The sequence below is a fragment of the Caretta caretta genome, chromosome 7 (assembly GCF_965140235.1).
Source record: "Caretta caretta isolate rCarCar2 chromosome 7, rCarCar1.hap1, whole genome shotgun sequence".
Lineage (NCBI taxonomy): Eukaryota > Metazoa > Chordata > Testudines > Cheloniidae > Caretta > Caretta caretta.
In genome coordinates this window covers 45,578,478-45,594,816 of record NC_134212.1, presented here as the reverse complement: position 1 = coordinate 45,594,816, position 16,339 = coordinate 45,578,478, and the positions used below count along the sequence as shown (strand labels likewise).

General features: G+C 44.9%; 1 protein-coding gene across 2 annotated transcripts in view; it reads right to left on the bottom strand.

Annotated features, from left to right (window-relative positions):
• MAPKAPK3 (MAPK activated protein kinase 3) overlaps nt 1-16,339 on the bottom strand; it is a 75,817-nt gene that overhangs the window by 16,236 nt on the left and 43,242 nt on the right. For both annotated transcript variants that reach the window (XM_048858137.2, XM_048858136.2), the window contains exons 3-5: nt 6,926-7,065; nt 5,926-5,990; nt 3,722-3,801 (exon numbers count right to left, since the gene is read on the bottom strand). In XM_048858137.2, coding sequence (XP_048714094.1) covers nt 3,722-3,801; nt 5,926-5,990; nt 6,926-7,065 — 285 coding nt within the window. The remainder of the gene's footprint in view (nt 1-3,721; nt 3,802-5,925; nt 5,991-6,925; nt 7,066-16,339) is intronic.

Sequence of the window (16,339 nt, the reverse complement as noted above, 5' to 3'; positions counted from 1 at the left end):
CTGAGTATTTAGATTGTAAGCTCTTTGGGGGCATGTGTCTTGTCTTTATTTTGTCTGTAAAGTGCTTAGCACACTACAAACACTATGTAAATACAGTAATTTAATAGCAAAAGCCTGCCAAATCTCCCCCACTAAATAGGCTGGCAAATATTACCTAGTACCTTAATTCAGTTCTGCATGGTAGTGTTAAATGAGCTCCCCCTACTCCTCCTGATTCTAAACTCGGCAATAACATTATGAATATTTGAAATGTTGCATTTACATCTGGACTACCTCAGAGCTGAGTTTGCAAGAGCTGTAAGCAGTGCCACTGCCATAACAAATGGGTGCTAACCATAAAACACATCCTACATATAAAGTGGGCTTGCACAGAAATGGTACAAGTGTGTCAAATGTCTATTTCAGGACAGGCTGTATGTCCTCTGCTGAATGGGACTGAGGCATTTCAGTGATGCTGAGGAACACTAAATAGCCAGGGGTATAGTTCTACATGGCCTTATGGAGAGGATGGCTGAGTGCACCAACTCCTGTTTTGCAAGTGTGTATACTCTATGCAGGCCAGGCATTCTTTCTTCTCTGGAATAGCCTGAGGTTCTTACCACTATTCTAAATCAGGGTCTGAAATCCAGACCTGCTTTCTGGAATGATTCTCTTCAGTAGTGTGCCACAAATAATTACCAGGTACTAGCAATACATGATGCTCAAGCGCAGCCAGACCTTCCAACATCATCCTCATTTTCATTAGCAATTTTAAAACATTCTTGAAGAGAGACAGCCAACTTAAGAAATATTCAGACAGGAGTGCAAAAATTTTTTTTTACCTGCTGTTGTTACAGCACCTCAGATTGCTAATGAAAAGTGATTAGATTTTAAAAAATCATAGAATCATAATAATGTAGGACTGGAAGGGACCTTGAGAGGTCATCTAGTCCAGCCCCCACACCCTGAAGCAGGACCAAGCATAACATCCTAGACCATCCCTGACAGGTGTTTGTTTGTCTTACCTGTTCTCAAATACCTCCAGTGACAGGGATTCCAGAACCTCCCTTGGTAACCCATCCCACTACTCAACTTCCTTATAGATAGAAAACTTTTCCTAATATCTAACCTAAATCTCCCTGACTGAAGATTAAGCCCATTATTTCTTGGCCTACCTTCAGTGGACATAAAGAACTATTGATCACTGTCCTTTTTACAACATTCCTTAACCTATATGAAGATTTATCAGGTTCCCCTCAGTCTTCTTTTCTCAGGACAAAACATACCCAGTTATTTTAATATTTCTTCATAGGTTAGTTTTTTAGACCTTTTAAAATTTTTGTTGCTCTCCTCTAGATTCTCTCCAATTTGTCTACATCTTTCCTAAAGTATGTTGCCCAAAACTGGATACAATATTCAGCTGGAGCGTCACCTGTGCTGAACAGAACAGGACAATCAACTTCCTTGTCTTACATATAACAATCCTGTTAATACAACCCAGAATGATATTAGCCTTTTTTTTATAATTAGATCATACTGATGACTCATATTCAATTTGTGATCCACTATAACCCCCAGATATTTTTCATCTGTACTGTGTCTAGCAGTTGTTCCTCATTTTGTAGTTGCGCATTTGATTTTTCCTTCCTCAGTACTTTGTAGTACTTTGTCTGAAATCAACAAGATGAAATTCAATAAAAGGCCAATTCTCAAATTTGTCAAGGTCATTTTGAATTCTAATCCTGTCCTCCTGTCCTCCTTGCAACCCCTCCCAGTTTGTAAATTTTATAAGCATACTCTCCACTCTGTTTTCCAAGTCATTAATGAAAATGTTGAACAGTACCAGACCCAGGACTGACCCCTAATACCCTCCCAGGTTGACAGCGAACCATTGATAACTCAATAGCTCTTTGAGTACGATCTTTCAACAAGTTGTGCACCCACTTTATAGTGTGGGCCACATTTTCCTAGTTTGCTTATGAGAATGTCATGTGGGAATGTGTCAAAAGCCTTACTAAAATCAAGATATATCACATCTACTGCTTTCCCCTGTCTCCTAGGTCAGTAACCCTGTCAAAGAAGGAAATTAGGTTGGCTTGGCATGATTTGTTCTTCACAAATCTATATTTGCTGCTATTTAGCACCTTATTATTCTCTAGTTGCTTCTAAACTGATTGTTCACTAATTTGTTCCGGTATCTTTCCAGGTATCAAAGTTAAGCTGACTGGTTGTAATTCCCCAGCTCCTCTTTGTTCCCCTTTTTAAAGATTTGCCCTTCTCCAGTCCTCTGAGAACTCATGGAGGACAGGTGAGGTCCCAAAGATAATTGCTAACAGTTCTCAGATTGCTTCAGCGAGTTCCTTAAGTACCTCAGAGTGAATTTAATCAGGCCCTGCCAACTTGAATACATCTTAAATATCTAAATATTCTTTAACCTATTTTTTTCCTATTCTGGCTTGTGTTCCTTCCTCTTGTTGTTAATATTGTGTTAAGCATCTGGTTACATTGAAACCTTTTTTAGTGATGACCAAAACAAAACACCCCAATCTTCTTCATTTCTTCCATCATTAGCTCTCTTTTTCCACTAAGTAGTGTACCTATGCTTTCTTTCATCTTTTTCTTGCTCCTACTGTATTTATAAAACCTCTTCTTACTGTCTTTTATATTCCTTGCTTGATGTAACTCATTTTGTACCTTAGTCTTTCTGATTTTGTCCCTACAGATTTGCACTGTTATTTTGTGTTCATCCTTAGCAATTTGTCCATGTTTCCCTGTAGGATTCCTTTTTGATTTTCAGGTCATTAAAGCAGCCATACTGATTTCTTGCTAATCCTACTGTCTCTTCTTCACAACAGGATAGTTTACTATTGTGCCTTTAATATTGTCACTGAGAAATTGCCAGCTCTTCTGAATTCTTTTTTCCTTAGATTTTCTTCCCTTGAGACCTTACCTACTAGTTCTGAGTTTTCTGAATCAGCTTTTTCAAAGCCCATTGTCCTTATTCCACTGCTCTCATTCCTTCCTTTCCTTAGAATCATGAAATCGGTCATTTCATGATCAGTTTCATGCAAGTTGCCTTCCTCCTTCAGATTTGCAACCAATACCTCCCTGTTAGTCAGGATCAAGTCTAATATTAATTTCTCTTCCCCCTCCTCAGTTTGTTTATTTTGTGTGGAACTGGTTTCATACTTTCCTCTACACAGGCAGTTTCTCCTTTTCTTGTGTTCTTTTTGAAAACATAAAATAGGAAAATATGATTCTGAAACTACAAAAACTGACAAGGGGACTTCAGGTGCGGGTGCAGAATCTGAAACAACTTAATACATTTTTTTAAATTAACTAGACTTCAAGTTGAATGTCTCTTTAATACCAGTTATGACTACCGAGATCTTTCTGTGTTGCATATGTAACTGAAAACTATTGGCCTTGATGTGGGTGGGTATTCAGACCCTGAACTGACTGGGCATGAACAGATCCTCCCCACACTGGCGTGAAACAGGAACACTTCGGCTACCTTACTGCAGGGGTGCTGGAACAATTTGTACAGTGGGGCTGCTGAGAGCCATTGAATGAAACTGTAAACCCTGTATAGAAAGGAAACCACTTCAAGCCAGGGGATGTGGCAGCACCCCTACTTCCAGCACCTATGCTGTACTGTATTCATAAATGTTATATAGATCACCACCATCCACTTGTTTTCAGTTTAACTTTTCTCCCCTGCATAGGCACATTCAGGCCTCACCTTGACATCTCTATGGGCAATGTTCATTGCATGCAGATACTGGATGGCTGTTCCGATGTCTCTCATTATCTCAGAGGCCTCTATAAATATAATTTTAGAGAAAGGTCATATTAACATTCCCACCGTAGCTCAGAGACATGCTTGGGAATGTTTCTGAGTTACATCCAGCTTGTCTGTATACAGGGCTAGCGTCAACGCTGGAAAACCTAAAATTAGCCTCAACAGCTGTGTTTTTGTTTTGAAGGCAATCATGCCCCACAATCCCCCGGCAGCTCAGCCATTCTCATGAGCAGGCACAGAAACTTAAATAGTTGAGACTCCTGCTCTGTGTGTACTTGTAAATTAATGCTCTGCTGTGCTCATCAGAACAGAGTACTAAGGGCATTATTTTTTCACCAGTTTATTTTTATGTCTAATTTCTGCACTTGATACATACTCCAGCAGGAAATTCTAGTGGCCAGTGAGCTGACTGTCCCCCCAGCAACAGATTTCGTGAAGTGGAACCTGAAAGAGTTCATCGACTTGCAGCAGCCAGAAGAGCTTTATGTGGGAGGTCATTTCAGAGAAAGAGGGTTGTGGCCTCCCCCAGCTCTGTGTGCTGAACAGCTATTCTAGAGCAAGTGCTAGTTTTGGCTTCAACCCCCTAAGGTACTTCACCTGCAGTCTCTCTCTCATTTTCTCTGTTCCCACTGTTATGGGTCAACACTGTCTTAAATTCACAAGACTACATAAATATCTATATTATTCAACATTGTCTGAATTAACAGAGGTCAGAGTTAATATCTTTAACTTGGCTGTTCATTTCCTGCACAGGTAGGAGCATAAATAAAGTGATGCTCTCAGCTTCAGAGGCTGGAGGGGAAAGCTAAGATTATTTTACTGTAACCAGGCAAACCTAGTTTATATAGACCCATCTGGGTATAAAGCAAGTCTCCTGCTTTGGCTGGAAATTCCAGGTCTGGACTGATACAGAGATGTCTTGCTTGAGGGCACAAATTGTGCCTTGTCAAGCAGAAACAATCAAAGGGAGGAAAAATGCATCCCATTTGGAAGCTGTGAGGTTAAAACCTTGCATACCCTTCTCCTTTACTAGCTAGGCCCTGAGCACTGTGAAGCTATCTGCTAGGTGGGTGGAGAGTGGGATCTTGGGAGGTCCCTCAAAGAAAGAGGGATATTAATTTCTCAGCGCCTGTTGCGCAAGTGGAGTATTTTTCTCTTGTAGTCCCCAAAGGTTTGTGAATGGGTATCTGGGAGAAAACACTCGAGGTGTATAATGCATAAAAGTCATGTTGTTATCAGGGTAGAATCACCTACAGTCACAGCACCATTCTTTCCCTCTGGAGTCTTGTATCTGACAGAACTACACAGTACACTCCTTAGAACTGCATCCAGTTCATGTGCTCCACATGTATCACTCATGCCTCTTGAGAGATTCATCATAGACTAGAGATTAGCATAGGAAACTGGGAATCAGAAAACCTGGCCTCTATACCAGCCTTGCACAATGGTCACGATAATTTACAACCCAGGTATAAATTCCACTCACCTACCCATTTCTTGAGGACAATAATGAAACAACGCTAATAATATTTTACTCTTCAATAAAAGTAAGGCACTTCTCTGGCAGTGAGTGGGCAAGTAGAATTTTGCAGTCATGTGCATTTATGGTACTGTCCAAATAGTAAGTAATAATAATAATTAAATAAACAACAACAAGCCTTTTGTGTTCCAGGCTCTCTTACTGATTCACTGTGGGACCTTAAACAAGTCATGTTGCCTTTCTGTACTAAGTGTTTGTTATAACCATTTATTCACAACACAGCTGAACACAACTGATGCTACTCAAGGGAGGGACTGCATGTCAGGATGGGGGTATGCTGGCAGAGCTGTGTGAGGACCAGGAATTAGAACAGCAGGGGCTGCTGCAGTTTAGTACTGAAGTGTATAAGCAGATGTATGTCAGGAAGTTTTCGTCTAGCTTTCCACATTATGCCTAAATCTAGCCAATTCTGGTAGCTTCTCATTTTCTTGAGCTGTGACATTAAATTGTTTTAAATATAAAAAATAGAAATTTAAAACAAGAGGAAACAAAACCGAACCCAGTAAAGTTCCTGCAGAAACTACGCAAACATTTTCCATTTATTTTGGGTAGGGAGGGAGGGTGAAGGAAATAAAACCTCACAAACTTTCTCATGACATTCTACCTTTCTCTGTGAAAGCTTGGTCTCCTCGCTCCTGGATCCTACTGAACAGCTCCCCTCCCTCCATGCTGAAACAGAGAACACATACAAAACAAAATCAGGGGGACGAGCAAAAGAAAATCTCCATCAGAGTGTGCATCATCTTGTGTGCATGGACCTGCAGCAACTATGGTTTTATGTAAGCTAGGTAACCTGCCTGCCTGTCTCTGAGACTTGAACTTGCTAAATAATCTGTTCCTGATAGGTCCAGTGCAGATTGCTGCCTGCTCTGCCATTAAATTAAAAAACAACAACAACAACAACAAAACAGGAGTTTTGAGGCCTGTGATTTAATATGTAGTGAGGCATTTCCCAGAAAACATAATCACTGACATTGGTAACATGCCACACATCTCTGCTGGGAGACCAGAAATGACAGGTCAGATGCTGGTTCAGAAGGCTGATAGCAATTCTTGTGGTCTTACTGCACTGCAAAAAAGTTCTTTAAGGTTTGGGGATGAGAAAAACAAACGAAGCAAGCAAGCAAATAAGGAACTAATAAGAGAGATATTAAATTGCCCCCACCCCCCTCCCGGAGGAAGTCACCATTGCGACAGTGGCACCAAGAGGGTAGGGGACAGTGGGAAGAATTAGGTATAGTTATAGCCTGAGAGGAGCCAAATGACCTTATAAGGACAGTCAGCCCCCATGAGAATGTGTTGAGGAAAGTGACAGATGCACGTTTGAATATATGTATTAATTACACCCATGTTTCCATAAAGATACTTTTTTCTGAGTGCAAAGGAAGGTTAGTTTCATGATTAGTTTTCTTGTTCCTCCCACAGACAGGCTGCTTGGAGCAGCTGCAGGTTTCCCCATAAATCCTATAAAGAGAAAGATGCACGAGGCTACTGCATGGCAAGGCTGTGCAGCCAGGACTGCTCCCAGCTCTTACAGCCAGCGGTCACATTCTCTCTACTCTCCTGAATGTGGATCGGGGGGAAGGGACTTCCCTGGTTCGTACCATTCCATGACGATGAGGAGGCATCTTTTCCCCTGGTGTATGTTCTCGTACACATCCAGAATGTGGACAATATGGGGACACCCTGACGCCCTCCAGTGATGATCCACCTCCTGTCGTGCTTTCGGACTGTCATACAGGAGCTGTAAGGAGACAGGAGAGAGCAACGCTATCAGTCCAAGCCAGGGGTTCTCAAACTATGGGGCAGGCCTCCCGAGGGAGACATGGGAATGTGTCATGGCAGGTGCGAACTGTGTGCTCCCCTTCCTCCCCCACCCCGCTTTAAGAGCTCTGTCGGCCCCAGGCAGCCAGAGCTTGTGCAGAAGGGCCGTGCAGAGCCTGGATGTGGGGATAAACAGGACAGCCATAGCTCCCGGGCTTTCCTCCCAGCCCCACAGTCCCTCACCGGGATGCGGTGGGGCTCCAGCTGTCAGCCCCAGGGTGGCAGCAGCAGCACAGAAGTAAGGGTGACAATGGGGTGCTAAGTCTGCTGTGAAAAGTGATATTGACGAATGTCACTTTTGACATTGCCTCCCTTACTTCTGTGCTGCTACTGGTGTGGTGCTTGCCTTCAGAGCTGGGTGGCACCATATGTACTTGTGGGAGAGGGGCGTAAACGACTACAGACAAAAAGAAAGGGGGCCCAATCAAGTAAATTTGAGAACCACTGGTCTAAGCTATTCTGCTTAAATCTAGTACCTAGGGTTCAAACAGCAGCGGCACTCAAGACTGTGGCAGGAATCCTCTTTGGCTGTCCGCTCAGCCCATAGGATGCTAGCCCATCCTGAGATGTTTTATGCTATCAGAACCGACAAGCTTCCTGGACTAGTGGGAAGGCTACAGAGGGCTATTGTTCCTTGGAGAAGAAAGGGGCTGTGGCTGCAAGGAGGAGGGGCGGCATTGGGATTCCTAGATGGAGGCAGTCCTACCCTCCCCACTCCTTGCTAGGAACGTTCCCTTCCTCACTGGCTTGTGTGGGATCCTAACCCTGCCACACACATAGAGAAGCGGCTCTGCTCAGAGCAGCAGCTGTGGGAAGGGACTTCTTGGCATGAGCCCAGAAGAGGCACCATGCAGAGAGGCTGGTCAGCCAGTGAAGTTGGACAGGTGGGGAAAGAATGTGACGCTGTTCACCTGCTGGAGGGAGTGGGGGCAACAGAGGGGCAGGGGGTAGTTTCGTGTAGCTGGCAGGGTAAGTGAGCCAGGGCTGCTGAGGGAGCTGGAGCAGCATTGACTTGGTTCCTGTCCCTCACCTTAAGAAGAACAGACACATCCTTAGGGATCTAAGGGTTAAAGCATTAGCATCTAATAGCAGCGAGAGGCTAGCACTGCTCTTGGGCTTCTCCATAATAGAAGCAACTGGTAGTGTGAATGAAGTAGGAGGCCGCAGCTGTCCACACGATTTTGAAGGTTAGCAACTCCTCCTCCCCAGTCCAGCCACCATGGAGCCTGGAAAATTTAAGGTGCACTACAGAGCCCTAAAACATAGTGAGATTTTAAAAGTGTGCGGTGACTGTGTATACAGTCCTCCATTTGTGAGTATGCTCCTTGAGTATTAACAAACCTCTAATGTTCCCAGGGCTGGCTAGATACTCAAGCTTCTTCTCTATTATATGCGGTGACATATAACCCCCTCAGAAGGTAGGTTAGGTTAGAGATTAGCTTTCCTGATCACAGGGAGCTCTGCACAATAAGAAATATATTCCCTCCCTCCCCAAAAATATTCTGAGAAGCTTTCTGATATTACCATTCTAATTATTCATCTGCCAGAAAACACCATGACTGAAAATGAACTGTGCGAGCCAGATCTGATGCCTGGTGTTCTGCATGAAACACAACTGTATACTGGCAGGCAGGAGACCTGAGTTCTATTTCAGACTCTTCTACTGACCTGTGGCGTGACGTGGGGCAAGTCACTTCTCTTGGGCTTGTCTACACTGGGGCATCCGGGAAAATTAATCTAAATTAATTAAAGGTGTGTTTGAAGCAGATTAGTGAAACTCCTGCATTGAAGTGCTGTGTGAACACCCTTGTTCAGAACTGAAGTGGTTTTAATTCTGTTTACCTTAATTCACTTCCAAGGTGAATTAAGCCAAACTGAATTAAGACCACTTTAATTATGAATAACAGCATCCACACAGGGATTTAATGCAGTTTGATTAATCCACTTCAAATTCATACCTTTAGTTAATTCAGATTAACTTTACTGGATATCCCCGTATAGACAAACCTTCAGTTTTGACTCCTCTTCCACTCCTTCCCCCTGTTTTGTCTATTTAGATATTTTAAACTCTTTAAGGCAAGGACTGTCTCATACAGTGCATCAGTATAGTGATTAGCATAATGAGTCTTGATATTGGTTGATGCCTTTCAGTGCTAATGTAATATTAGCATTAACAGGACTGGAGAAATAATGAAACTGGCTCTCCACACACTATTTTCAAATGCACAAAGTAAAAAAAGGAAAAAGAAAATAATTTTCTCTAATTTCTTTCAGTCACTGGGGTCTTAGGAGTTAAGTATAGCAATAGTAGGCGAAATATTTTCAGACAAATTGGCAACATCATTATCATTGGTTTTATGAGGCCAAAGCGTACCTCATGTCTCATTCGTTTATTATATTAGATCAAAACGGAACTGAAGATACTTGTTGAGAACAAGTATCGAAATGTATTCTGTCATTAATACACTAGGCATGGTGTAAAGGTTGGAGCAAGGAACTGATAGCAGCAGTTCTGGTTTCTTTTCCAGGCACAGATACTGACCCTCCATGTGACACTGGGCCAGCCATTTACCCTCTGTGCTTCAGTTCTCCCTTCTGTAAAATGGGGGCAGCAGTACAAAACTACTTCACGGGGCCTTGTTATGCATAAATCAATTAAATATTTGCGAAGTACTTTGAGATCCTTAGCTATCGCCCCTTTCTCCCTGGCAGCAGCCCCTGTTCTGGATGCAGGGAGGAGGGAGACATCGGAGTGACTATGGCATTTCTACATTACTTGGGGATTCCCCCAGGCAGGAGACTTTAGGAAATCTTCACGCTCCTGGAGGTGGTGGAAAGCTGTCTCAGTGCAGCTGAAGATGAGGCTCACAGTCTCTTCCAAGGACCTGCCTCCTCTTTAGTTAAATGGCCAGGGATCCCACTGAGCACCATGGGCCCCAAACTTCTCCAGCTCCTTTCCAAAGATACAAAAGCTCCACAAAGTGCGAGATGTTCACTGCTGTAGGGAGTCTGCATTGCAGCATTATTCCTAAACTCAGGACACCTGCAACAGGCCATAAGGGCTTCTTCCAATGCCATCAATTGTGACCTGAGTTCACCCTTCATAGCCATCCTCCCACCAGCCTCAATATGGCCTGGTTTCCAATACATACTATTTCTCAAAGAAAAGTCTGATCCAATTTAGATTTATATATATATATAAAAAGGCAGCCTATTAGCAGGTCCAAGTGCAGTAACTGTACTTCTTTCAGTCATCAGTCCATTCAGCCTGTTCTTTCCCTCACTACCACTATGCTGTAGCTCAGTGGCCCTGTCCATGTGGATTTTCCCCTCTGCCTTTCCTGATTGGGGCTGTTGCCTAAAGGTCTAATTAAAAGCTCATTGAGCCACATGTGCAATAGCAAAGCCCAAACATTCTCAGGGCTCTCTCTCTCTAGCCAAGATACTTAGAGAAGCTTCTTAAGAGTATACTGAGCTTTGCTGCCCAGATGTTGCTGATGTAGCACCATTTCTTTCTATGATGCTTCAAATTCCACTCACCTTTCCTGTGTTTCTGCCCCCTGCCCCCTTGATATTTCAGAAAAGCCCAGAAAGCCACTTGCCTCTCACTGAAAACAACGAGGAGACCTTGTGGCACCTTAGAGATTAACAAATTTATTTGGGCATAAGCTTTCGTGGGCTAAAACCCACTTCTTCAGATGCATGGAATGAAAAATACAGTAAGCAGTATATATACACAGCATATGAAAAGATGGGAGTTGCCGTACCAAGTCGGGGGGTCAGTGCTAACAAGGCCAATTCAATTAAGGTGGATGTGGCCCAGTTGACAAGAAGGGGTGAATATCAAAAGAGGGAAAATTACTTTTGTAGCGCTATCAAGGCCAATGCAATCAAGGTGGACGTCGGCCATTTCCAACAGTTGACAAGAAGGTGTGAGTATCAGCAGAGGGAAAATTACTTTTTGTAGTGACCCATCCACTCCCACTCTTTCTTCAGGCCTAATTTGATGGTGTCCAGCTTGCAAATTAATTCCAGTTCTGCAGTTTCTCGTTGAAGTCTGTTTTTGAAGTTTTTTTTTTTTTGAAGAATTGCCACTTTTAAGTCTGTTACTGAGTGTCCAGGGAGACAGAAGTGCTCTCCTACTGGTTTTTGAATGTTACAATTCTTGATGTCTGATTTGTGTCCATTTATTCTTTTGTAGAGACTGTCCAGTTTGGCCAATGTACATGGCAGACGGGCATTTCTGGCACATGATGGCACGTTTCACATATAAGGACAGTTAGGAGGAGGTCACGGTTTTGTTATTTTCTGTTTGCTTATTTCGGGAAAGGGAAGTAAGAACAGGAAAGCAGGAAAATTAGTGAAAGCAGTGAAGCGATTGCGAAGTTGGAGCATTTTAGGCTTCAGTCTGCAGAAAAGGAGAGGGAGCACCAGAGATTATTGCAAGAGAAAGAACTGGAGATAAAAGAAAAAGAGAGAGAGAAGAAAGAGAAAGAGAGAGAGAACGAAAACACCAACTGGACCTGCTAGAGAAGCAGAACCAGAACCCCCTGACCCCAACTAGTCCCATCACTCCAAAAATCCACATGTAAGTGGGGCAATAGTCCCGCTATTGTGGGGAACTTTCCTGGTTTCTGCACTACCCCGGTGAAGTGGGCTAGCAAAAGGATCTGAGTCCTCGCTCCCACTTCCTTTACCCAGTGGCCTCCTTGCCCTTGAGGACTCCCCTTCCACTCTCTGGAAGAGTCCTCGTAAACCCAACAAGGCTGGGCCCAGGATTCTGGGGGGGCTTGACCCCCAACCCTGCTGCGGTCACCTAGGACAGGGGGTAGGGCGTCCCCACTCCGGGGTACTCTCTCTGCACTGGGCACTTCTCTGACCCACTGATTATTACATACAATTTGAAGCAAATGCAATTTATTTAATCAACAATTAATTTTAAAAAGAATAAGGGGAAATGGGAAAGGTTAAAGGAAACACATCAACCCACTCTGTGGCAGGGAACATCACAAACATTGTCTCTGGAATGTCAGGGCAGTTCACAGTCTGTTCTTTGTAAGTCCCAGGCCTCCTTCTTAGGCCCTGGCTGTGCTGCAGGGATGCTGTGGGTTGGACACTTGCTCTGGTGGTGGCCACATGCTCTCAGGCTCTACATGGCAGGGCCCTTCTTCCCAGCATTGCCCCCACCCTGTCAGGGTTACATATCCCCCTCCGAGTCTGGCCTGCAGAGCCTCCTGGCTGAGGTGTCTCCCTGTGCTGGCCCCCCCCCCCCCCCCACTCGCTTTCCCCAGCTGCTCATGACACCTGGCTCCAGACTGCTCCAGCCCCAGCTCCACTCTACCTCAGCACAACTGCTGCTCTGCCTCCAGCTCCCTGGGCTGCTTCTCTGGCTCTCTGGTTTTGGTTGCTACAGCTCTCCTCCCAGGACAGGTTTGCTCTGCAGGCTGCTTCTGTGACTCTGCTCCCAGCACTGACCTGCTTCATGGGCTGCTTTTCTGGCCCCTCTGACAGTGGTTGCTGCAGCTCTGCTCCCAGGGCAAGTCTGCTCTCTCTGGGCTGTGCCTCTGGCTTTGGGGCTGCAGCTCTGCTCCCATGACAGGATCTGCTCTCTCTGGGCTGCTTTTCTGCTCCCTCTGGATCTGGCACAACTCTGCTCCCCAGCTCAACTCGGGCCCCTGCTTTCTCCTTAGCTTGGCCCCACTCTGTCTGACCCCAGCAATTCCAGCTCACTTGGAGGACAGGACCTCCCTGGCCTCTTGACTCCCTGATTAGCCTGCCCGCCCTGTCATTCAGGCTGACCTGGAGCATTGGCCTCTCCCCATTGTTCCTGGGACTGCCAGTCTCAGCATCATGATTCCCCATCGACCCTTCCCCTTTGAGTACTGGGAGCTAGCAACTAAAACACCCCCACTGAATGTTAGTAAGGGGGCAACAGTCCCCTTACACACAAATGGAAACACTTATGTCCTGCATACAGTGAGACCGATGATATTGCTGAATAGCTGACTACCTTCAAAAGGCTGTGTGTAATTCATGAAATCCCTGATGATAAGAGAGTTCCTACCCTGATTGTGAAATTAACTTGTAAAGCTTGAAATGTATTCAATGGAATGCCTATTGAAGGTGCTTTAGTTTAGACTATTGTAAATTTAAAGATACTGTTTTGCGAAGTTTTCAGATTACCCCTGAAACATACAGAGTTAAATGTAGGAATCTTAAGAGGGATATTGGTATGAGTAATGGGGAATATGTAAACAAAATGAAAGATTTGTTGGGAAAATGGGTGAGGGGTAGAGAGGTGGCAAGTTTTGAGGGAAAGTTGGATCTTTAGCTCAAGAGCATTTCCTAAACATATGTAAGGCTAAGGTAAAGCAGCATCTATGGGACAAAGATCTAAAGTCTGTGGATGAGATGGCTTTTTTAGCTGATGCCTTCGAACAGAATCAGGCCTCTATTGAAGGCAGGCCACAGAAAGAGGGGTTTAGAACTGGTGGGAAGGGAGGATCCCATTTTGCCCCTGGGAAGAGGGAAGGGGGCTGGGAGCCTAAACAGTCTCTTACCCAAAAACATTCCTCTACTGGTAACTCCTATCCCAAATCTCCTGTAAAAGCAGAAGAGCCCAAAAGGTGCCATCAGTGTAATTCCACTGATCACCTGAGGAATAGCTGCCCTGTGCTAGGAGGAAGTGGGCAACCAATAGCTCATGTTAGTTCTGCTGTCCTCAACACAGAACCCCCCCAAGCAATTGAAACCTATCATCTTGGTTCTGTGAGGTTGGCCTCTGCAGAACGAGATATGGAGCATGCTAAGGCTGTCCAAATTGATAACAGGGAATACTTGGGGCAGAGGAATACAGGGGCCCAGATCGCTCTGGTTAAGCAGAGTGTGGTCCCAAAGGCCAGTATGTTGCCTGGCCAAATGGCAGAGATTGTGGGGGTGGGCGAAAGCAGATTCCTCATACCACTAGCTAAAAATCCATGTGGTTTGGGAAGGTTTGGAAAGTGTTTTGACTGTGGGGGTAATGGATCACCTCCTATTCGACCTGCTCCTTGATAATGATTTTTTCCGTGGAGCTCAGGTTAAAGTATTTGCCTGCAGCAGGAGGGAGTGTTATACTGGGACCCCCGAGGGAAAGGGTAAGGTCTCAGGAACTGCTGAGAGAATAGGAGAGAGTCTCCTCGATTCTTCTGCAGCTGGGGGAAGCCACACGCTTCCAGGTGGGAGGGTGGTTGAGATCAACTCCTACACTGCAGCTGGAAGCAGCACCACATCAGGAAGGGATGGGGGTGTAATGCCTGCCAGAGAGAGAACTGTCCTGGTTGTTAGCTGCCAGCAGATCACAGCTGAAACAGCGGCAAAACCAGCTCTAGGGAGCATAGAGCAATGTGTCCCAGAGGAGAGCCCAGAGAAGGGGCAGGGTATCTCAGAAACCATTGAGCATTCCTGTGACTCTGTAACACAGGGAAGCAGGGTGCTTCCAAGTATGGAAGGGGCTGAGACTGGCTCCTTTCCAGCACAAGGCAACATGACCTCAGGCGCAGGGACAGGAGAGGTATTGTTGGTGATTAAGGAAACTGTCCCACTTGTTAGCTGGCAGAATTCTGCAGCTGAACAAAAGACAGAACCCTTCTTAGGCAGCCCAAAGAACTGTGTCTTAGGAGGGGGCCCAGAGGAGGAAACTGGGGAAGGAATAGTGGGGGTACAGGAATGTCTCCTCACTAGTCACTTGGGGCAGGATGCCTAGGACACTAGGAGGATGGCTGTGTCAGCATCTGTGTACCTAGGCACTCCGCCCGTGACCCAGGTTTTGAGGCGGAACTGTAACTGACCTCCTAGAGGGAAGCAGTCACGCAGCTGACTTCTCAGGGACAGAGAAAGGGGTGATGGAGGGTACCCCAATCCAAATCCCAGTTTTTCAGAATGCTATTTCTGATAAGGTTTTGGAAAGTAACCATGTGTCTTTAAATCAAGATGCAGCTCCCATGCTTGTGATAACAGAGGAGTTGGGATCAGAAAATTGCCAGGTGGTAGTTTGCCAGAATACAAATAACCCAAATGACAGCGAAGGGGGTGTTTTTCCCCAGGCTGGTGAGACACAGAGAGGAGTTATGGGAAAGCTGCTGGGAAAAGGTGAATCTGATCAAAGGGTAAACACACCTAGCCCAGAGAGCACAGATCACAGCCCTCTAGGGGGCAGGGAAGGACTCAGTGCTGGGAGGGGGAAACACAGGGTAACCCCAAAAGGGGAGCTGGATTTTCTACATATGTACAGTCCTGGGGTTGGGAGATCGCTCCCCAAAGGGCCAGCCAATGTGCAGGATCCCCCTGGACCCTTATCTTACCAGACTCTGAGACATCAAAATGCCAGAAACATGATTAAATTAAGAGCCAACAAAAAGGGAAACACTGGAGGGAAAGAGAAGCCAGTGACTGATTACGTGGGAGAGAGTCAAAGGACACCATGGATAATGAACAAACTAACCTCAAATTACACTAACTGAACAGAGGGCACGGTATCATAAAGATACTTGTAAACACCCATCTGTGATAAAAATGTTGGTATTAATGTTAAGTTTTGGGGATAAGAATTTCAACACAGAGGTTAAACTTTATGATAATGCTACTTTTCAATTAATACCTATAAACAGGTTTAAAGCTTATCACAGCAGAGAAACCATAAAAAAACTGGTTTCCTGTGTGTGAATGGGGAAACTGAGGCACACTGCCTCATGGCTTAATGGCTGGATGCCAAGAGAACTATAACAAAAAATTGCCTTCAAGCTAGTCAGTGACTAACCCTCCTGCAGTAAACTGAGAGGGGATGTGTGACACTCTGTACCTTGGGGGAACACCCAGCACCCCCATCTTCATCTTTTGGGTGTCTTCGGAAGGCTCATAATGCACTAAGCATGGTTGTTATAGTGATGTTATAATAACTGTTACAGTAATGTTATAGTAAGCTTATCGGTTATTGTCATAAATATAAAGAGAAGGGTAAACCCCTTTAAAATCCCTCCTGGCCAGAGGAAAAATCTTCTCACCTGTAAAGGGTTAAGAAGCTAAAGGTAACCTTGCTGGCACCTGACCAAAATGACCAATTAGGAGACAAGATACTTTCAAAAGCTGGGAGGAGGGAGAGAAACAAAGGGTCTGTGTCTGTCTGTATGCTGCTTTTGCCAGGGATAGACCAGGAA